Here is a 24579-nt window from a genome sequence, read left to right as displayed (position 1 = left end):
GCTTAGCATGATCAGAGAGATTGATTGATTTTTGAGTTATGTGAGATGATGAAGAAGCAGTGGTCAGCCCACAGTTTAAGGAAGTCAGTTTCACTGTATGAGATGAATGAGAAAACAGCTTACTAGCTTCTATATTACTTTTGTCTTTTCTGTTAATGAAAGTGAACTTTAGATTGATAATGGTTAAAGGTCTGGTGAAGTCTACAGAAGCTGATGCTGCCCAAGAATATTTTAGAAAGGAGTATAATTGTTCCAAATGAGTTAACCAGGGTATTAAAAGAGCTTGTAGATTTGCTTTGGGAAGTGCAGCCGGTCATCTCAAGGTGATACAGGGACTGGAACAGCTGCCAGAACCTAGTGGGGTAAATGTGACAGTTCTCAAAAAGGGGTGAAGTTAGGGTAGAAGTTGGGCATAGGCTAAATTCCCATAAATGGAGACACTGGAGCTGAAGCACTAATCTCCATATTCCAGAATGAGATGTTTAAGCAGATGGTTTGTGAATATTAGAAAAAAGGTCATGAGGAGCCAACATGATGAGTTCAATAAAAAATGTCATCCCAAACTGAATACATTACTTTTTTTTCAATGGAGGTTGTTAGATTGACAGAATAGGAGAGAGCCACAGACATTTTTGGTGTTTTGATTTTAGCAAGATGTGTGGGGAAAAAATGTATTTAAATACAAAATGAAGAAATGTGTGCCTGGTGACAGCATGCTTATCTGGGCAGTTGTTCTTAAAACTGTGGAATAATGGATGAAAATCAATTTCCAGAGGAGACAAAAATCAATATGAATTAAAGTAAATTCCTGCCCCTAATTCATAAATATCAGCTGTTTAAGTAAAGAGCCTAAGAGCAGAGAGTAATGATGGATCACATGAAATGGCTGGATATTTGGTTAACGAAGCTCCGTGTGAATTGAGCATGTGATAACAATGTCAAAAGGTTAATGAAAATCTAGGTCGCATTTGTACCTGTGTCCAGAATAAAGGAAATACTAGGCTTTTCCTGCTCAGTATTGGTAAAGCTGCCTCTCATTCTGAGTGCTGACTTTAAAAGGGGAGCATATTGAGAGGGAATGATCAGCATGGTAGAAGATCCCGATATTTAGGCAAGAACATGACAGCAAGATTTAAATATTTGTCAAGAGTAATTGGTGGATGGCATTGCAAAATGTAGCATTAAGACCCATGAATAGAAGGTATATATGAGCAACTAGATTTCATTTCAGTAGAAAGATTTCCTCATAATTAAAATACCTCACACCTTGGAGGAGATGAAATACAGATGAAATGGATAACAATCTAGCATGGAGATAATGAATGCTTGAACCAGGCCATGTCAGTGGGACATGACAATTGGCAATTTCTAATTGATTAACTTGGTAACTGATAGAAAGTGGGGAATGAGGGCAAAGAGGTTTCTGTGACATCTCACCCTATTGAGTTTTATGCAGTTCATTGATGTATTTGCATTGCTCCTTTTTATGTTTTTTCCTCATTTAACATATTATTAGCAGCCAAATGATGTAATTGATTAAAACCCTTTCTCCATATAACAGTGTTCATTCTACCTGGTTTTATTCCACTCTTTCCAGAAATCCTTTGCTGTAAAATGTCTCATGAATTCCCACCCCACAAAGTATCACATTTGAAATTCAGCAAGCTATTTGTTATCTGGGGAATGTCAAAATTAATTTGACAAAAACATGGGTGAGGAAAGCAAGGAGCCCTGGACATTCTGAACAAAGATGTGATATCAGTATTTACCATGGAACTCATTTGATTATAAGTCATCTAGAAGCATAATCACAATAATGGCCAGGAAAGCCACAGAAGCAAAATAATTGAGTTAAAGTTGAGAGTTTGCTGGCAAATAACCTCATCGTGTCATGACCTAAAAAGCAGCATGGATGTAAGATGTTGTAATAAAAATTTAAAGAGAAAGACAGAACTTGGTGGGCATGTACACACAATGTGAATTCACAAGATTCCCAGAAAATTGAAAAGGAGAGACCAGTGGGATTTCACCTTCTGCCATCCCTCCCGTATTTTGAACTCTTAATTAATTTGGAAGGCTGAAGGGCTTTGGAAAGATGATTTGAAATCTTTTTATTTCTGAGGTCCCATTAGTTAACTGTAGTTTTCCTTATTTTAACAAATAATAATAAAAAGTAAATCTTTACTATAAGTCTCAAATGTATTCCTCAAGTATGTCTCTAGTAAGAAACTATAAATATGCTTTTACCCAGAAAACTCTTAATGGTTCCTTCAAAAGGAAAAAGTGTTAACAGCTCCTTCTCCCAAGTCACTCTTTGAAATGTAGAATAATATGACCTGACAGATTATAATAACTACCAAACAGAATCTTCATTAATTGTAATGGGCAAACCAATAATATGGATCTTTATGATGTTAGCATGTATTATAATATATCAAGTCAAGACCATACTTGTAGCTGGAATAAAATTTGATTGCAAATTTATGTGTTTTGATTTTAGCAGGATGTGGAAAAATTGTAGATTTTTTCCTGACTTCCTTAAAATAAAAACAAATAATGAAAATTTTGACAGGTCATTCAGTGATGCTAATGGTATCACTACCATTTCATGTACTTTCATCTACCTTAAGTGTTTTTAAAAAGCAAATATACTATCTGTGAAATATGAAGGAAGAAGATTAAAAAGAGGTGAATTAGATGAGGTACTTCTGAGACTTTGGAAGTGTTTTTACTTATTTTTAATTTTCCTTTTTTGTAGGTGAAAGCTATTCTGAAGGTTGCCCTAGGAAGTTGAACATAAGATGGACTCCAGGGAATTAGAAGCCCTGTTTTTCCATGCAACCCTGCTCTCAGGCCTCTGTGGACAAGTTGCTTTTCCTTTTAGAACCTCAGTTTCCTCATATATAAAAAGCAGAAAGATCAGCAGTAGATATCCTCACTGGGGTGTTGTTCAGTGACTGCATGGTGACTGAAAAACATCTTAGCTATCTTAAAATGATGTTCATAATAATATAGTGAATAGTCTTATCTAACATTTATGGATGCTCATAGTTGGCTAAGCACATTACAGGGAAAGGGCTACCTAGGATTGAAATGGCCACTGCCCTACATTACTCAGCCCTGCCATACCCCGTATCATTCCCTTTCAAATGAAATCAGAGTGTGTTGGTATCAGGAATTAGTTCTGTTCTTCTTAGAAGAGCAGGCAAGAGCCTTGATGACTTCTGTGCCTGAGAAAGTACAGTTACAGACACTTAAGTACCTACCAAATTATCAAGAGGTTGAGAATTAATCATACCCAGCAATATTATAAAATACCAACAGCACAACCTATCAATAAATAAATACGTTGAGCACTTACACGTGCTAATGTAATTTTCAATGAACTAGAAATAGGCTATTTAAGTTATGTACTATTTTGAGTAAGCGACTATTAGCTTCACTAAATTTTGGAGTAAAATTTTCATTAAATATTTATTAATCAGTATGCTTAGAGAAATACAAAGCAGTCTATCTCAACATTTTCCCACAGGGCCAAGAGTGGGCATACTGTTCACCTCAGGCTCCTGCATCATCTTATTGTCTGACAGTGTTAGTCGTGCAGTTGACGCTGGTTGGTTGGTTGATTGAATGAAAGACCATAAGGCAGTGTGTACTGTTTAATGAGTTCTGTTTAGGCACTTAGGAAGTGCTAGAGGAGTTCAGTTAGGGTTGTAGTTCTCGCGCTGGCTGTGCATCAGAATTACCTAGAGTGTGCTTTCGAAATATGAAGGCCCAAGCTCCACTTTCATGTGCTTATCTTGGTCTTAGTAGAACCTAAGTGTGTTTATATAACATTTAAAAGATGACCATAATGTACACCCAGGTTTAAGAATCATTGCCCTAGAAAAATCAGGTTTGGGCTGGATGCCTATAATCCTAGCATTTTGGGAAGCCAAGACAAGAGAATTGCTTGAGCTCAGGAGTTCAAAACCAGCCTGGGCAACATAATGAGACCTTATCTCTACAAAAAAAAAGAATTATATATATATTATATATATATACACACACACACATACATAAACATATATACACATATGTGTACATATACGTATATATCTACCAAATATATACACATATATGTGTACATATACATATATGTGTATATATATATAAAATCAGGTTTGTATTTTTGAAGGAAATGGTATATAGCTCAACCTTGAAGACTACATTTTGGTAGATACTGAAATCTGTGCCAGAATCTACATCAATCAGGATTTTACCAGGTTTTTTTACTGACCTCTGGAGAATGCCCACACAGAAATGGAGAGTAATCTCCTTTACTTGAAAGTCACCTGATTGTGGATGTTAACCACATCTACAAAATACCTTTACAGCAACACCTCAATTAGTATTTGACTGCATAATAAATGAGTACCATAGCCTAGCCAAGCTGATATCTAACTATCACAGTGGATGTATTACAGGAGGGTGCCCAAATAGCATTACATGAACATATCAGTGAAGGTGGAAATGAGTGGGTGTGCCCAGTTTGCATTGAGCCTAGAGTTGATCTTGGGAAGTGAGAGGAGAGGATGTTGGAAAGATAATGTGGAATGTAGAAATGTTGGAGAAGAGTTTGGGCTTTTGAGCAGAAGAGAGAAAGCAATGCTGTAGCAGTGCTGTCCAACAGAACTTTTTCTCATGGTGGAAATGTTCTGCCTCTGTACTAACACGATAGCCACTGACCACACATGGGTATGGAGACGACTTGTGATGCAGCTATTGAGGCCAAAGAACTGAATTTTTAATTAATTCTTATTCGTGTAATTTCAATAGTCATGTGTGGCTCATGGCTACTGTGTGGGAAAGCACCACTGTAGAGGGAGTATTCTGGTGGGAGGATGCATGACGAACTGGGGGAGAAGCAACGTGCAGACAGTCCAGTTAGGAGATGACCATAATAGTCCCCGTGGGGACTGGACAGAAGCAGGGAATATGGAAAGGAGAGTTGGGGGTGAGGGAGAAGCGAATCAAAGATAATCTTACATTGACCATTTCTCTGTCTTTCTGGCCGTTCCTGTTTCACTTCCTGCCCTGTGTCACCCAAGCACTTCCTATCCGTTAGATTCCTCAGAGCTGAGCCCCACTCATCTTTTCTCACTTACTCACTCTCCTCCTCAAACTCACTTCCTCAGCTTCCATGATGAGCTCTGTGTTGACAACTCCCAAGTTTATCCTTTTCTTAAATCTTTCCTCTCAGCCCTGCATGCTGATACTGCCACATAGAAACCTCAGGGACTTAGTCTTTTCCTCCTAATCTTTTTTCTCTTGCTGTTCTCTGAATGTTGATAAATGTAATCATCATCCTCTCAGCTGCTCAAGCCAGAAACCTCAAGATCTTTGACACCCTGTTGATAACTGAGGCTCTCTCACCCCCATCCAGTCAATCACCAGGGTCTGCTGATTCTAGGTATAAATTATAGCTTCAATCTGTCCCTTACTTCTCATCTCCATTGCTAACCTCCTCAGGTAGGCTCCACCTTTCTTCCCTGGACTCATAGTCTTCCCATTACCACTTTTGCCACACACGGAGCTGTTCTCTAAATAATTCCTTTAAAAATAAAAATCAGATTTATTTATTTCTTCTGTGAGGTGTAATGGAATTTTCCCGTTAATTTATCTGCCGCATTACAGAATGTCACAGGATAAAGGGTTAATTAATTTCAGTTAATTTATTTAATAATATTTGTCCATTTAATGTTTCCATAGCCCTGTTGAGCAGGTACTGTTGGGAAATATCACTAAAAAGATGGCACAGTCTATATCCCTTTGAGGCATATATTCCAATGAGAAAGACAGACATTAATCAAATAATTACACAAATAACTCAACAATTGAAGTAGTGAGAAGTGACATTTAAGGAGAAGTATAAGGTGTGCTGTGAGCATATAAGGAGTAAACCTAAGCTAGCTGCGGGACCAGGGAATATCTCCATGAAGAGGAAAGGGAGCAAAGGAGATTCTAGGAAGAGGGAACTGCATGTGCAAAGATAGGAGGGAAATACTTTTCTTCAATAGAATACAATTTAAAATGTTAATAGAATATAGAAACTGACAACTGCATTTGGATGGAATGGAGTCTTGAATTTTCTGGAAACGACTTAGTCTATTGCCACCTAATTATGAAACTTGAATAAAATGGTTATATTAAATACTTTGACATGTTACCTCAAGTCAGTTCAATAATCTGTTGGCTCACTTTCTTAGGTGTTATAGATTAAAAGTAAGTATTTTTTCCTTCAGTATTATATTCCAATTAAGATGATACTATATGTACATAAAAATACATGACATATATATGTATTATATTATACTATTATAACATAGGATGTAAAATTAAGAGCCAAAATGGTATAAAAAAGCAGTTCTAAATTTTTAATATTCTTACACTTCACACTCTAAATAGAAAAGTATCGACCTCAGAGTTTTTTTTTAATGTGGATATATCTGTTGATATCTACTATATTAGAACTTAAAACACTTAAAACTGAGAAATTTTAAAAATATGTATTAATTCATGTAAATATAACAAATACACATTAATATAAATATGTAGAATGTCTTCTAAAACAGTAGGAAGGGTATCATTTTTTATACATTTTGCAGATCTCTTTAAGAAAAGACAGCTGGATTATTTATATATATATATATATATATATATTTTTTTTTTATTATTATACTTTAAGTTCCAGGGTACATGTGCACAACCTGCAGGTTTGTTACATATGTATACGTGTGTCGTGTTGGTGTGCTGCATCCATTAACTCGTAATTTGTATTAGGTGTATCTCCTAATGCTATCCGTCCCCCCTCCCCCCTCCCCCCACCCCACAACAGGTCCCCGTGTGTGATGTTCCCCTTCCTGTGTCCAAGTGTTCTCATTGTTCAATTCCCACCTATGAGTGAGAACATGAAGTGTTTGGTTTTTTGTCCTTGAGATAGTTTGCTGAGAATGATGGTTTCCAGCTTCAACCATGTCCCTGCAAAGGACATGAACTCATCCTTTTTTATGGCTGCATAGTATTCCATGGTGTATATGTGCCACATTTTCTTAATCCAGTCTATCATTGTTGGACATTTGGGTTGGTTCCAAGTCTTTGCTATTGTGAATAGTGCCGCAATAAACATACGTGTGCATGTGTCTTTGTAGCAGCATGATTTATACTCCTTTGGGTATATACCCAGTAATGGGATGGCTGGGTCAAATGGTATTTCTAGTTCTAGATCCCTGAGGAATCGCCACACTGTCTTCCACAATGGTTGAACTAGTTTACAGTCCCACCAACTGTGTAAAAGTGTTCCTATTTCTCCACATCCACTCCAGCACCTGTTGCTTCCTGACTTTTTAATGATCGCCATTCTAACTGGTGTGAGATGATACCTCATTGTGGTTTTGATTTGCATTTCTCTGATGGCCAGTGATGATGAGCATTTTTTCCTGTGTCTGTTGGCTGCATACATGTCTTCTTTTGAGAAGTGTCTATTCATATCCTTTGCCCACTTTTTGATGGGGTTGTTTGTTTGTTTTCTTGTAAATTTGTTTGAGTTCTTTGTAGATTTTGGATATTAGCCCTTTGTCAGATGAGTAGATTGCAAAAATTTTCTCCCATTCTGTAGGTTGCTTGTTCACTCTGATGGTGGTTTCTTTTGCTGTGCAGAAGCTCTTTAGTTTAATTAGATCCCATTTGTCAATTTTGGCTTTTGCTGCCATTGCTTTTGGTGTTTTAGACATGAAGTCCTTGCCCATGCCTGTGTCCTGAATGGTATTGCCTAGGTTTTCTTCTAGGGTTTTTATGGTTTTAGGTCTAACATTTAAGTCTTTAATCCATCTTGAATTAATTTTTGTATAAGGTGTAAGGAAGGGATCCAGTTTCAGCTCTCTACATATGGCTAGCCAGTTTTCCCAGCACCATTTATTAAATAGGGAATCCTTTCCCCATTGCTTGTTTTTCTCAGGTTTGTCAAAGATCAGATAGTTGTAGATATGTGGTATTATTTCTGAGGGCTCTGTTCTGTTCCATTGGTCTATATCTCTGTTTTGGTACCAGTACCATGCCGTTTTGATTACTGTAGCCTTGTAGTATAGTTTGAAGTCAGGTAGCGTGATGCCTCCAGCTTTGTTCTTTTGGCTTAGGATTGACTTGGCAATGCGGGCTTTTTTTTTGGTTCCATATGAACTTTAAAGTAGTTTTTTCCAATTCTGTGAAGAAAGTCATTGGTAGCTTGATGGGGATGGCATTGAATCTATAAATTACCTTGGGCAGTATGGCCATTTTCACGATATTGATTCTTCCTACCCATGAGCATGGAATGTTCTTCCATTTGTTTGTGTCCTCTTTTATTTCATTGAGCAGTGGTTTGTAGTTCTCCTTGAGGAGGTCCTTCACTTCCCTTGTAAGTTGGATTCCTAGGTATTCTCTTTGTAGCAATTGTGAATGGGAGTTCACTCATGATTTGGCTCTCTATTTGTCTGTTACTGGTGTATAAGAATGCTTGTGATTTTTGCACATTGATTTTGTATCCTGAGACTTTGCTGAAGTTGCTTATCAGCTTAAGGAGATTTTGGTCTGAGACGATGGGGTTTTCTACATATACAATCATGTCATCTGCAAACAGGGACAATTTGACTTCCTGTTTTCCTAATTGAATGTCCTTTATTTCTTTCTCCTGCCTGATTGCCCTGGCCAGAACTTCCAACGCTATGTCGAATAGGAGTGGTGAGAGAGGGCATCCCTGTCTTGTGCCAGGTTTCAAAGGGAATGCTTCCAGTTTTTGCCCATTCAGTATGATATTGGCTGTGGGTTTGTCATAAATAGCTCTTATTATTTTGAAATATGTTCCATCAATACCTAGTTTATTGAGAGTTTTTAGCATGAAGGGCTATTGAATTTTGTCGAACGCCTTTTCTGCATCTATTGAGATAATCATGTGGTTTTTGTCTTTGGTTCTGTTTATATGCTGGATTACGTTTATTGATTTGCATATGCTGAACCAGCCTTGCATCCCAGGGATGAAGCCTACTTGATCACAGTGGATAAGCTTTTTGATGTGCTGCTGGATTTGGTTTGCCAGTATTTTATTGAGGATTTTCACATCGATGTTCATCAGGGATATTGGTCTAAAATTCTTTTTTTGTTGTTGTGTCTCTGCCAGACTTTGGTATCAGGATGATGCTGGCCTCATAAAATCAGTTAGGGAGGATTCCCTCTTTTTCTATTGATTGGAATAGTTTCAGAGGGAATGGTACCATTTCCTCCTTGTACCTCTGGTAGAATTCGGCTGTGAATCCATCTGGTCATGGCCTTTTTTTGTTGGTAAGCTATTAATTATTGCCTCAATTTCAGATCCTGTTATTGGTCTATTCAGAGATTCAACTTCTTCCTGGTTTAGTCTTGGGAGGGTGAATGTGTCCAGGAATTTATCCATTTCTTCTAGATTTTCTAGTTTATTGGCGTAGAAGTGTTTGTAGTATTCTCTGATGGTAGTTTGTATTTCTGTGGGATCGGTGGTGATATCCCCTTTATCATTTTTTATCGTGTCTATTTGATTCTTCTCTCTTTTATTCCTTATTAGTCTTGCTAGCGGTCTATCAATTTTGTTGATCTTTTCAAAAAACCAGCTCCTGGATTCATTGATTTTTTTGAAGGGTTATTTGTGTTTCTATCTCCTTCAGTTCTTCTCTGATCTTAGTTATTTCTTGCCTTCTGCTAGCTTTTGAATGTGTTTGCTCTTGCTTCTCTAGTTCTTTTAATTGTGATGTTAGGGTGTCAATTTTAGACCTTTCCTGCTTTCTCTTGTGGGCATTTAGTGCTAATAATTTCCCTCTATGCACTGCTTTAAATGCGTCCCAGAGATTCTGGTATGTTGTGTCTTTGTTCTCATTGGTTTCAAAGAACATCTTTATTTCTGCCTTCATTTCGTTATGTACCCAGTAGTCATTCAGGAGCAGGTTGTTCAGTTTCCATGTAGTTGAGTGGTTTTGAGTGAGTTTCTTAATCCTCAGTTCTAGTTTGATTGCACTGTGGTCTGAGAGACAGTTTGTTATAATTTCTGTTATTTTGTATTTGCTGAGGAGTGCTTTACTTCCAACTACGTGGTCAGTTTTGGAATAGGTGTGGTGTGGTGCTGAGAAGAATGTATATTCTGTTGATTTGGGGTGGAGAGTTCTGTAGATATCTATTAGGTCCACTTGGTGCAGAGCTGAATTCAGTTCCTGGATATCCTTGTTAATTTCTGTCTCGTTGATCTGTCTAATGTTGACAGTGGGGTGTTAAAGTCTCCCATTATTATTGTGTGGGAGTCTAAGTCTCTTTGTAGGTCACTCAGGACTTGCTTTATGAATCTGGGTGCTCCTGTATTGGGTGCATATATATTTAGGATAGTTAGGTCTTCTTGTTAAATTAATCCCTTTACCGTTATGTAATGGCCTTCTTTGTCTCTTTTGATCTTTGTTGGTTTAAAGTCTGTTTTATCAGAGACTAGGATTGCAACCCCTGCCTTTTTTTGTTTTCCATTTGCTTGGTAGATCTTCCTCCATCCCTTTTGTTTTGAGCCTATGTGTGTCTCTGCACATGAGATGGGTTTCCTGAATACAGCACACTGATGGGTCTTAACTCTTTATCCAATTTGCCAGTCTGTGAAAGACAGCTGGATTCTTATATCTGCTTCTGCACTTAAAAGTTGCAATATATTTTGGTTGAAGTACATGAAGATGATTCAGTCTTACATAGACAGGTAGTCAGTAAAAGGAAGCGTATTTTAAAGCCTTTTCAGATAATTGTGGATGTTCTTCTTGGATTGCACAATGAAACTCAACAAGTGGTAGTTTATAAAGGTTAGTTGCAATGTGGAATGTTGAAACTGTATTAATAAATTTTCGCTACTTGCCTTGCGTTTTGAAAGGACCTTTACCCAAGCATGATTTTTGCCACCATGCTTAGGTCAGTTGGAAGGTATCGATTCACTAAGTTAAGTAGATTTTACAAATGTTTATTCATTTCATTATATGATATGAAAAAAATCACATTTATTAACATTACCTTCAGTCTCAACAGAAAAGTCATTGACAATTAGGAAGCTGTCAAATTCACAGTGGTGAATTTAATTGTCCTAAATTCTAATATTTGGTTGAAAACTTGTATTTTGTCACTAACAGGAAATGTTGTCAGTTGTTTTCCTTGAAATGACAGTCGCGTGTTGTTCATTTTCGAGAAAGTATCTGCTAAATACTCGTCTGTGTAACCAAGTTTTGTGTCAGTCATCTGTCAAGTAAAAATGGTATTCTGTGGGAAAAAAAAAGGCAGTTTTAATGCACAACTCAAAAATCCTGCAATCCCTTTCCCTTGAGACAATCATCATACTTCTGTGTGCAACAGAAATGCTGAATGGGTACTTCCATTTCTCCCCACAGAATATTAAAAAGATGTGTACTCAATGCTCAAGATTTAGTGAAGTTAGTACTTATTACTGCGCCATCAAGAACATTCTTAAGGGAAGTGACAACTTGTTTTTTTCACTGTGAGCATGTGGTGGTGAAGAATGCCTGGTAGTCCAGTCTGGTGCCAATGTGGGATTGTGCTAAGGTGCTGGCAGTTTTACCCACCATGACTTTTGCACCATCATTGCAGATGGTAATGCAGTTAGAAAGGCAAACAACATCTAGTATTATTATGAAAATGGTTTTGGTCTTGCAGGTTCCCCAGAGGTCTGTGGAGCACACATCCATTGGCACAGAGGGTGGTACGAGAAGAGAGAAAGAAACATGAACCCAAGTTGGTAGGAAGGCTTGGAAGTTCTTCCAAGGAAGAACTGAGCTGGACCTTAAAGGAGAGTTAAGATTTGGATAGGTGGTAAGGAGTAGGTGGTTAGGAAAGCGGGAGGGGATTTCAGGACAGAGAAACCATGGGAGCCAAGGAGTAGAGAGAGGAAGGACCATGACATAGTCAAAAGACTAATGAGAAAGATAGTTGGGTTGGAAGGTTGGGAATGGGGAGTAATGGTTTATAAAATGTGGCATATAATCAGATTATAAGGAATTTGAAAAGTTTGGACTTCCTTTAGAGGTTGCTGGGAGTAACTAATGGTTTTTGACCCCTTCTGTGACTTGCTGAGCATATTGGTTTAGGAACATCTTTCTGGTGGCAGTGTAAAAGGTAAATTGGTGAACAGGAGAACTGGATGCAAGGAGACCAGTGGGGTGTTAATTGTAACCTCATTAGTAGCGGTCAAGAGCACAGACTAGAACGATGGCAATAGATGGAACAGATTGAAAGCTAAACTAACTGCCTCAGAGGTAGAGGCAATATGAGAACTAAAGATGAAAAAGTCAAAGGTCACCTATATTTTATATTGCATAACCCCAACTGCTTGCCAAGGACATTGTCTATTAGGGAAATGTAAAAAAAATTGGGTGCTTTTGTATATGGTCCCACATATGACTTTATCCTCCCAAAAAATCAGAATGCTTCCTTTTTTTCCGATAGCAGGACTATATCATTGAACATATTTTCCTTTTGCCCTGCTGCCAAGAGGCTTTGTGCCAGTTTTCATGTTAAGATCACAACAACTACAATTGTCTCAATGGTTAGTACATTTTCTTCCTCCTACCTTCTCTGGCTCTGGTTCTATTTATAATTCTTTAATGGTATTGTATTTATTCTTCTTGACGCCAGATGTCTTACGTCTTCTTTTGAAAGTGGCTAGGAGAAGGGGAGAATACAATTTAATCGCTCTTAACATATTTTATTCTTTTGTGGAATAAGGCCCTCCTCGTTATCACACTTTACTCAGAATCTGAAGAAAGACTAAAAGCCTCTGATGTCCAAAACCAAAGCACTACTCCTTAATTTGAGAGAATTTCAACAAATTCAGTTAATCTGTTTGCCCAATTCAAAGCATGTTAGAAGCAGCAGGTAATAGGGTAACACAACACCTATTAAAGACAGGTAAATTGATAGCTAAAAGAAGTAATCCCTGATAATCTGACTAACAATAGAGAGAAGAAGCAAGATGCAGTTGGAAGTTTCTGATGAATATAAGCTATGTGAATGTACCCAACACAGGTAGTAATGAATAAAGAACAGTTACCTGTTAAGGTAGAGAATACCATTGTGAAAGCTCACATTTATTGAGCTTTTACTATATTCCAGGTTTTGTGCCATTGCCTTGCATGCATCGTCTCAATCTTCACAATAACCCTGCCTTTCTATGATTTTCCCTTTTTACAAATGAGTCAGTTTAGTTTTAAAGAGATACAATGTACACACAAAGGCACATGGCTAGTTGTACATGGCATAGTTAAGGTTTGAAGCTAGTAGCTCTGCCAGATACCAAAGTCTCTGTTCTTTATTCTCATTTTGGACTCTTTTCATTTACCTGCTAAATAATAATAGCTTATGTTCAATATCCTCTTTTAAGAGAGTTTTGTAAGGTTTTTTTATTTACTATCTATAGTCAGCTGAAAACATTTTTTCATCACTGTTTTTTTTGTTGTTGTTGTTGTATTTTTTTTTTTTTTTTTGAGACAGAATTTTGCTCTTGGTGCCCAGGCTGAAGTGCAATGGCACGATCTCGGCTCACTGCAACCTCCACCTCCCAGGTTCAAGCAATTCTCCTGCCTCAGCCTCCCGAGTAGCTGGGATTACTGACATGCACCACCATGCCTAGCTAATTTTGTATTTTTAGTAGAGACGGAGTTTCTCCATGTTGAGGCTGGTCTCGAACTCCTGACCTCAGGTGATCCGCCACCTCGACCTCCCAAAGTGCTGGGATTACAGGCGTGAGTCACCACACTTGGCCTGCACCACTGTTTTAAATGAGACATTCATTTTTTAAAATTATGTTTTGGAAACATCTGTGCATCCCTATTTCCACACCACAAAGAACAGCCATTCTTGTAAACTGCTTTTTGAGTTAAAGGAAGAAAAGTAATATCTATATAAAACATGAATCAACTGGTAGGAATTGTCACAATCCTTTGCTTTGCTGGGCACTAGGTACTCTGATTTGTTTTTCTTCCTCTAGCTTTGAATGAAGTTGGAAACGTTGATTTCCAGAGCAGTCGTCTGAGATTATGCCCAGGGGTACACGTGACATAAGCGGTTAACTAGGGAATTACAGATTATGACAGCACTCTTGAGTAGCTGAAAAGCTAAAAAATAGCCCAGGGCAGTTCTAAGACTGGAAATGGAAACCTACTGTAAAAGATGAGTTCACCAAAGAAATTGTACCGGGAAAAACCCTTATGACTTTCAAACATGTCTCACTGCAGAAGAATTATCTGAGAACCTAGTAAAGAACCCAAGACTTCCTACTTTGGTCATGCCCCCACTTACACCTTATTTATCTTCTTCATCTCAGCTTAAGTCTAAATAGCTATAGCTTAAAATTTGAGGGACTGCTAACCTGACACAGGTGTCTACTAACTTGACACAGTCACATATGACACAGGTGACTTAGAAAAGGTGGGCAATTCACAGCTATCGATTTGGTGACTGATTTGGTATTTGTGAGTCGTGACCAGTTTTGTGGTCTAAGAACCAAACATAGGTAAGCTAAAGATAGTTGAAGTATATAATTAAGAAGAATCAGAGGATGGGCGGAGGGGAACATACAGGTATGAAGTCAAGCTACATTTGTTGTTCCATAAAACTAAGGATCTTAAAGTTTGTGGATAGAATATTGTGAAAGTTCACTAACTCATAAAGAATCTGGTTGTAGCAATATTATTTTGGTTCCATCTGATTCCCGAATATAAGATTGGACTATTTCTTTAAAAGTTTAGAAATGTAATTTAGGACAACTCTCTTGTCTAAGTGGAAAACCTACAGATCATTATTCCTCAGGAGATGGTACAAACTGAAAATGCTCACAGGGTCAAAAAAGTTTGAAGTAAGCATGGCTGGATATTAAATCCATAGTGGATATTAAAGCAAGATGCCTTGAGGATATTTGAACCTTAAGAGTTTAGCCTCTAGGAGGATAATCATTCACTCTCACAAATGTCCTTTTTTACCACCTGTCTTGTTTTATTATATCTATCTTTTGTAATGCTTTATTGGGAATATCTTAAAGTTTGATCTCTCCTACATTTCTTTTACCAACATTACCACTTCCAGATGAGAACAGTGCAAATGGATGATGATGTCTTCTAGAAAAGGAGAGTATAAAAACAACCACTATAGGCATTTTCACATTTTTTTCTTTTCATTTATTGACTATTTATTGTTCTGCTTTTCTGCAGATCACCTCTAAGGAAGGCTAAATTGAGATTTTTAAAATGATCAAAAGTCTGTGGGAAAACAGGAAAGCCAAATATATATGTATTTAGTCATGCTAATGAAAATTACAATTATAACTCCGTGGGTTTAAGAAAAAGATTCAGTAAGAGTCCTCTACCCCATAAGAAGGCTCCTAACTCAGCATCTTCCACCCTTGTTAATTAATGACATTTAAGGAAGTTTTATTTTAAATGTCATTTCAAAGTTCTATTTTCATATTTCCTCTACCCTTTTTCAGAAATTTAAAGAATACTGAAAATCCTATGAGAACTCCATTTGATAAAAGTACTGCTTCCTTGGCATGAACTAGAGGGAAATATTTAATACTCATTATGCTCAAGGCATTGCGCCTTCATCCTCACCAGGGTCTAAAATGTGGTATTCTAATGATAGAACTCTAGAGTTTAACACAGGCAAATGGAAACAGAGGTAAAATCAGGAAGCCATTGATATGTGAACATTCCCTTGCATACAAGGCATTTCATGGCACAATCTAATGGTATTTATAAGTGAACTACATCTATCCTTGATGAGAAATGACTGAAAATAACAAGTTCAGGACTAGTTATAGCCATTTACTTACATAAAACACAAGACTGTTTTTTAAGAATTTCTACATGTTTTAACTTGCAACAGAAATTATTTGTATACCAATAATAAGTAGTATGTTTTGAATCTAAAGAAATATGTGAGTCAAAATACACAATTGATAACCTGGTAGTTATGCAGGCGGCATGTAAATTATAATGGAAAGTCGGTCAACAGGCTAGTGCCCTTCTAAAATTAGCATGCCACATTCCAGTTGAGTGTCCACATTACAGAAAACATGCTCACCTTGCTAAACCCAGGGCTGCCTGACGGTGCCCTGAAATATTTCTCCCTTTTCCTTTCGGGACTAATTTAGTAAAAATTAACTCTTTCAAGGTCACTGTATACATCATTCCTTATTTTGTTTTTCATGACCACAACCCCAGATTGTGCTGGGACACCATCCACTCCCAGCAGCTGCTGCCCCTTCTGAAGCTGTCTTATTCAGCCACCTGTTCAAATGGATACCAGGGTTCACAGTGGCTGTAAATCACACCATTTCTGGGTTTGGATTGCTTGGTGCAAGCACCATCCAGGGATGCATAGGAACCTCTCATAACCAGTCTCTCCATAACTCAGGTTGAGTGCTTACCTTTGAAGAGATATTTGGTGCCCTCCCCCACTTAGCAGTCTTCTCTTAGCAGATACAAGTCCCATACTGAACCACATGGAATCATATAGGCCTAGTCTGTATTGCCCTTTACCCCACTTACTCAGTTACCTGTGTGGTTTTCAGGATTTCATCAGTAAGAAGACCCAAGACAATCTACTGAAAAGTGTTTAAATAATAAGATTGTTCAAGTAAGTGAAAGATAGTAATAAGCACTCCACAAAAAAAAAAGAGTATTTCATTTGGGCAGTATCCATAGCAAAGTTAGAGCTCTCTAGTTAAAAGGTGTACATGAAAAAAACAAAATACATATTTTGACTATCATATTGGGAAAAGTAGAAAACACTGAAGTCAAATGAGGGGGAGCAAAGCACTCATACCCTCTGGTGGATATGTTGATTTTATAAATATTTTGGATGACAGTTTAGCAGCCAATGTATCAAAAGCTTTTAAAAAGGCTGTGCCACTTAAAATCTGCTTCTGGAATTTAGTAATTGAACATGTGCACAGATACATATGTACAAAGATGCTCATTGCAGCAGTGTTTATAAAGGCAGAAAATTGGAAACTACTTCTGTGCTCATCAGTGGAGGAACTGTTTTACTAAATTATATTGCAGCTATTACACATGTTGTAAAGCTTTCTATAAAGCTAGCAAGTGTCTATAATAGATGTTTATAAAACAGTATGTATAATATGGTATCATTTTGGTTAGTGTGTTTGTGTGCTCTTGCATGCATGTATGTCCATCTAAGCCTGAAAGGATGTACTCCAAAATTTTAAGAAACTTAGCTCATGTCTAGGAGATGGGATTACATATGACTTTAATTTTTTTCTGTATACTTTTTTTGTATCTTCAGAATTTTTTTGTGTTGAGTATATATTTTATCAGAAAAAAAATTTTATTCTAAGAAAAAAACCTGAGCCCTTGAGTTCTGAGAACTCAAGGTGAACAACCCAGACCTGGCCACTAATCTTCAGAAGCTAATAGTGTGGTTTAACAGGGCAGGAAGCAGACAGTGTGATTTGTACAAAAATCATTCTGGGCCATTCCTGAGTACACCTTGATCATCATAGAGTCACAACCAAGGGATGTTCTTGGAACATCTTGACACATTTGACTCTAAAACAGACTTGGAGTCCAAGCTTCAGGATGCATTTTCATCCTTGAATGGGCTCCTTTTCCACTGTGCTTCTTTGCTGTCTGCACATTCCTGAATGCCTGTTCGGGTCAAAAACAAGCTCATTTACTCCCTACAGCAGACACCATTTACTGAGCTGACTTCCTGTGTGGCTCCCCTGTGTGTCCAGAGTTACTACCATGTTACTTCCTTTCCTCCCCACCCCAGCTTCCACAGTACTTGTCTTTCCACCTTCGGAAGTCAGCCTTCCATACCTGCAGTTCTTGGCACTTTTTTGGCTCAATTATTACTGTTTTTCTTGAACTTTGTAGTTTGCATTTTGATAAAAATGAAAAAAATTTGACCTAGTGTCTTCTATCTCTGCAATATTTTTGCACCATTTTGTTGGGGGGAAAAAACGTTCTACTTATTATTCATGCCTTGACTCTGATGCCTGAGCTCTGCAACAGTTAGGAAAAACACTTAGGAATATGTGTCATTCATAACTGCATGGCATGTAAATAAAATTTTATTATGTTTCATATTTTGTGAAATCTAAATATTTACATAAAGGCTTTTGCTTCTAATCTTTTGTTTCCCTAGAACTTGCTATGTACCTGGATTCACAATTTACTGAAAAATAGAAGATTCCATATTTTTACTTTAGTAGTTGTCTATTATTACAGTTTTTTTCCCTTTGTGTTCTTCTTGGAATTAACTATTTTTTTTTGTCTTAAAAATTGTAGAGAGCCCCATGTTTTTTCCATATTTGCACATCAGTTACACTTCAAATTATGTGAATGTTTTGATATTTACTTTTCGTAGTGTAATTCTTCAACTTTATTGTTAGACAGTAAACCTTTCTTGCATCCTGCTAGGCGTAAAGGTTGAGAGACCATTAACCCAAATGAGCCTGGAATACTCTCCAATCTCAGTAAATGACAACCGTGTCAGGGGAGGAATAGGCTATTTGGGAATTCCGATACAGTAAGTCAATCTCACTTGCTGTCCAAGGCAACTTTCAAACACACTTACACGTAAACAAGAATTTGAGCAAAGATCCTAATCTGACTGCTTTTATTCAGATCTTGGACAAATAATTTAACTTCAGCATTTTAAATATCTGTTTTTATTTAGGCCAGTTCCCTTATTTGTTACATATTCTTTCCAGGCTAGTGATATTAGTTTCTCCCTTTTTCCCCGTTATGTGGTAGAATGTCTTCTGCCAAGAGATAAGAAACCTGGATTTCACAGCGGTAGAGACTGGCACTCTTTTCTCTAGTATTGCATTCTAATAGTACCATACTGGAGTTTGACCTACTTATTACACACAGGCAAATGTTGCCAAGTCAGTGAGGTGTTCCTCCAAATAAAGGGCCATGGTCTTGCATCACACATGGGAGGTTTGCATGCAGACCAGATTATCTGGGAGCTAACTGCCAACCTGTGCCACTGTGCAAGGGAAGAGTGCCTGGAGCCATGTACAGATGTGGTTCTCATTCCAGGCCTAATTCTTCAGAACTTAATTTCAGTGAGCTCCTGCTGGACTCCACCAAAGGCAACAGAATGTGGGCTACAGAGAACAAGTTGCTTTTTGTACATTTTTCAGATGTTTGCAATGATGACCAGGTTTTCCTGACTATATTCCACTGGACCCCACTTCCCCTTTGTTCTTCTGAGAAATTATATATATATATTTTTCTCCATGCACAATTTTCCTCTAGCAATAAATAGCCCTGGCTGTCACCTATAGTATAGTCCTCACTGAAAGTAAGAGAAATTGAATGGACCTAAAGGACTCTGTGGCTAAAATGAAAAAGACATGGCTCAGCATTTTCATATAGTTTTAAATACTCTTAAAGTTTATTGATTTGAAATAACTGAAATTGCAAATATAAGAATTGGATAGTGGTATCAGCCTAAGACATGGATGTGTCTTTGTTTTCCTAGCCCTTTATTGCCCTGGATAGGAAAGGTCTCATGGCAGTCACGCTGTTTGTGCTTAGAATTCCGGGTTAAATGCACTGGATGAAGGTGCACTGAGATGGGTTACATCAGCAGCATTCATTCTGCTGGTGAAAAAATCTGCCAATTTGGAACTTCAGATACTGGTAATAAACCTTCATGTGTTCCACAGTGGAAAAGGGGAAAGGAATGATAAATATCACGTTTCATATAAGTATCAAAAAATATGTTTTCAAAAGTGAGAAGAAAAGGAGAAAGTGGTGTGTGGTAAAATTGCGTAGCTTCTGTGCTAATTGATAATGAAGAGAAGAATTAATCACATTTAATGAACACAATATACAAGTTATACAAATGATTGCAAAATGAAATCTTATCAGTTTTCAATGAATCATAGAAAACTTTTCAGTATCACTTAGTTAAAAAGCAGTCAATTCTTAACAAAATTAACATGAGCATTCTGACAAGCTGTGTGAGAACACAAATTCAAATCATTCCTCAGAGTAAATTAGAACAATTCTATCCAACTCCATATGTTAACAGGTATTTTTGTATTTGGTCTCTGTTCTGCCATCATTTCCTTTTAAACCATAAGGATTTTAAGCTCTAAACTAAAGGCTTCTATATTTTGTTGTTGCTGGTTCTTTTGGTTTTTTAAAATTTGTTTGCTAGGAATGAGGGACATCATTTGTAGATTAGGGGACGAACACCAATGACTAGTGCAGCTTTTGTTTATATGGGAGTATCTTTTGGCATTTGTTTGAAGTTATCCCATGATACCTTCTATAAAGCGGTGAAGTAGGTCCAAAAAGAAGTCATGAAAAATGGTAAAAGGTTAGAAAATAAGACATAAGAAGGATGAGATTTTCATCAACAGTGTTTTGTCTTAGATTTTTCTTCTTGTTAAATAAACTTCACTCCCTTGGATAGGCAGTTTTTTTTTACTATGTTCGTTTTCAATCTTGATATGCCTTTGCTGCTTGAGGTGGAAATAATTCTGGGATGATTGTGTTACATATGTAATATTGACATGTTCTCATGAGTTTATAGAATAATGCTGTGCTGTTCAACTCAAATACTTCCTTTCACCAAGAATAGACCATGTTTGCCATGTCAGTTCATAGTGGCCATGACTGTTTGGTAAGCTAACTAGTAGTGGATTTATTTCTCTTTCACAATAAACCTATTAAAGCTTGAAAATTAACACTTGTAAGTCAGCATTTTTTCAAAAAATTATATATTACAATTTGTTTTTCTGTTTTACACAGGAAGAATTTAATGGAAAACCTGACTCCCTCTTTTTTAATGATGGCCAGCGAAGAATTGACTTTGTTCTAGTATATGAGGATGAAAGCAGAAAAGAGACCAATAAAAAGGGTACAAATGAAAAACAAAGGGTAAGTTTTTATGCTATTTTCCTTTCTTTTTATTTCTTATATTGTAACATGAAAAAACTGCTATTTTGTATAAGTAATAAAGTGAAACTGGTGTTGAAATATCATACACAAAACAGTTTCATATTTTCTCTGCTCATGTTTTCTCAAAGCATATTAACAAAACGTTTTTTAAATATGAATCAGAAACTTCCTCAGGCTCTTAACCTCGTTTGGTTTCACAGCTGAAAGCAGACTTTCTTTCAAGGAACTGGACTTTCTATTGTACAGAAGAGATTTACCTTAAGCATGCCTGGCTATTCAATTAGGTGGCATAGGAAGCTAATGATTAATAATGACAAGTGTAATAACAACTAGCTTTCAATGTGTGCTCACTCAGGTATTGTACATACATTTGCATACATGTTCTCCTTTCATACAGCATGAAGTGGGTTCTATAATCACACCATTTTATGGACGATAGAGATGACCCTTAGGTTAGATGAATATACAAGGTCATGGAATCTAGTCTGGCAAGTGGTGAAGCCATGGTTCAAACTGTCTTGAATATGGAGACTGCTCTTGACCTCGCATTTTTCTCTGTTACCTCCCTTTCATTCATTGCATTGCCAGTCAAGCTGCTCTCTTCTCCCTTTCCTTTGCACCAAGCTTTTTAAAGTAAAGGGCCGTCTTTATCTCAGGATATTAAAACAGTAGGGCAGGGTTGTAAACAACTCCCTGGAACGTTTTTACCTGTACCCAAACTGCATTAAACTAAAACAGACCAAAAAAGAGTGCATATGTGTGTTACTTTCACCCACTTTAGAAATCATTCCTCATCCTTTTTTTCTTCCCCTTTTCACATATATGTGTGCTCTCTCCCTCTCTCTCTGTTCTCTCTCTCTCTCTCCCCCCCCCCACACACACACAAAACTTTAATTGTCCCTGTCTAGACTGTCTCCTTGAAATATGCCAACTTTAAATCTATTGATTTTTGCCCATTCTTTCAAATCAAGTGATAAAACCTTTTAAAAAATGAGGTAATCAGTACTGTTTTATTCATCTGTTTGTTTCAGAGGGGGTTAAGTTTGGCATTTTATATTTGCATAGTGGAATAGAATGAGCCCAGACTTTGGAAACTGACCTTCAAGTTCTAATTCTGCCACTCTGTTGGAGTAATTCTAGTTGTAACAAACAAGTTCCCAGATGACAGGGACTTAACACAAAAACAGAGTGTTTATTGTTCACGTCAAGGTCAAATGTAGCATCCCTGTTTGGCACATAGTTTGGGGTTGGGCCTCTGTCCTTTGCAGTTATCAAGAAACCCAAGCCTGACTGAAGCTCTGCCATATTCCACAGGTAGACTCCCGGGTCATCCCGAATATCAACATAGATAAATGGTAGATAAGATGAAGAAAGTACTCATGCTTCTTTACCTCTTTGTCCTCAAAGTAACTACATCAGTTGTGCTCATATGCTACTGGTCAGAACTCAGAAGAGTGGAAAGTATCGTTTCTGGCTGGGTAGCTATGTGACTTAGGCAAATTTTCAAATCAGTTTTTTTTTCTTTTTTATGTTTGACATCTCTAAAATCAGTTGGATCTTACAAATGCTGTATCATAATTTCATTGTTGAATTTTTTCTTATTAATACATAAAATATTGGCTCACCATACAATCAATGGCATCTTAGATTCAGGGAAATTGGATCCTAATACTTAGCCTATATAATTATGGTTAAGATTAAATAAAATAACATATAGATGTTACAGAATATTTTAGCATTATTAGATCATAAATTTTAATTCTTGTATCTTCCCATTTGGGATTTTCTTAAAATAATGCCCTGATATAAAAAGGCATGACTTTCCTGTTATTATACAATTTTATCACTAAAGTAAAACAGCTTAGGATACTTTCATTTTCCTGTGGACGCTAAGATATATTCTATGCAGTCATAGTCACCATCATCAAATATTCATTAAGCATCCGTATGCCAATGGATCTGGATTGAGCAATATATGAAGTAAGTTAAACAGATCTAATCCATTAAAGTATAAAAGAAACAGTTTTGGTTTTAAACAAGAGCTTTACTGCCATGATGAAGGGCCCTAGAGCTGCTTACTTTAATCAGTTCTGCATTTGCTTCAGACAGAAACATAGGTCCCAAGGTAACTCTCATAAATAAGGAGGAAAAAAATCATCATTAATTTTGGCAATCCTTGAACTCATGGATTGACATACCTTGATGTTCATTTTTATAAGCTGTGCTTTGAAGTGTTTTCAGACTGTATTTGCACATATTACTTAATTTATATATACTTCACCGAAATTCAAAGCTTAACTTTGGAATCATGTTTTTCTTCATTGGAAAAACATTTGTGAGTTCAATTGTACTCCTTGTCAGGCCTTATTGAGGATTTAGGACAATACCAAGGAAAGGCAATTCAAAATCCTGTTTTCTTTGAAAGAAAAAAACTTATGTGTAAACCATATTGATTTCCTAAAGCAACCCCAAGCTTGACTCCACCAGAGTTTATCTAAAGGATATTGTTAAACACTTTGTAGGGCTGGAGAAAGATAGAAGTGACAGGGCTACAAACACCAAAAACATAGAGTATTTAAAAGGATGTATCATCCTTTGAGCAAAAAGAAAATAATTTTCTAGCCAAACCTCCAAATATCATGTAACTTGGGCCACTCATATGACCAAAAACACTTAAGAAACACAACACCTTCCTTTAAAAAGCATAAACCATTTACATTTAGATTTTACATGAGGATGATTGTAAGTTGCTTCAGCAACAAATGCTCATTTAGTCTGTACTGAGCTTGGCACAGAATGTTTGAATGTTTTAAATCACAAATATCAGGAAAACCAAACTCAAAATGGCTTAAATGCTAAAAGGAAATAATTATTTTCTCATTTAAGTAGTCTAGAGATGCAGCCATTTCTGGATTAGTTTATTGGCTCAATGAAGTCATTCCATCCTCCTGCTCTGCCATCCTCAATATTTTGGCTCTTAAATTGTCTTCCCTTGATTTTAAGATGGCTGCTGCAACTCCAGGTAGCCAGAGGCAGAGAGAAGGAATGCCCTTTCTCAGGGCTGTTTTTTAAGAGGGAAGAAAGCTCCTCTAGAAGGGCCCTTTGCAGATTTCCTTTCACAATTCATTGTCTGTTACAAGTCTCTTCCTAAATCAACTACTGGCGATATGAATGGAATTATTGCATAGGATTGGTCTTTCATCTCTTGAGTCACCTGATCACAGAATACCTAAAGAACAAGCAGGCTTTTCTTAGTAATAAAGAGGGGAGAATGGCTGTTCCGTAGGCAGCCAGCAGTATCTGGCACAGTAGATGATTAAATATATCTAAATATGTTTGATCCATATTGTAAAGAGCAAAGATGTTTTACATAAAACAAATTCCCATATATTTCTCCAACTCCTCTTGCTCAGTTTTGTTAGTAATTGCTGCTTTCTTCCAGAACTGCTAACAATTGGCAGAACTGATCTTTTGAATTTTGTTTTGTCTGATGCTTGCCTTCAAGCCGATGTGTTAGTGACCAAGTAATGGTACAATTCAGATGAGGGTGAAGATGGGGAAG

General features: G+C 37.0%; 1 protein-coding gene across 3 annotated transcripts in view; it reads left to right on the top strand.

The window, feature by feature from the left end:
- ANO6 (anoctamin 6) overlaps window positions 1-24579 on the top strand; it is a 218413-nt gene that overhangs the window by 96474 nt on the left and 97360 nt on the right. For all 3 annotated transcript variants that reach the window (XM_031000832.3, XM_031000833.3, XM_031000831.3), the window contains one exon: window positions 20868-20996. In XM_031000832.3, the coding sequence (XP_030856692.1) occupies window positions 20868-20996 (129 nt within the window). The remainder of the gene's footprint in view (window positions 1-20867; window positions 20997-24579) is intronic.

This window comes from Gorilla gorilla, chromosome 10 (genome assembly GCF_029281585.2).
Source record: "Gorilla gorilla gorilla isolate KB3781 chromosome 10, NHGRI_mGorGor1-v2.1_pri, whole genome shotgun sequence".
Lineage (NCBI taxonomy): Eukaryota > Metazoa > Chordata > Mammalia > Primates > Hominidae > Gorilla > Gorilla gorilla.
The sequence above is the reverse complement of the archived record's forward strand: the minus strand, read 5'-3'. Positions and strand labels throughout refer to the sequence as shown.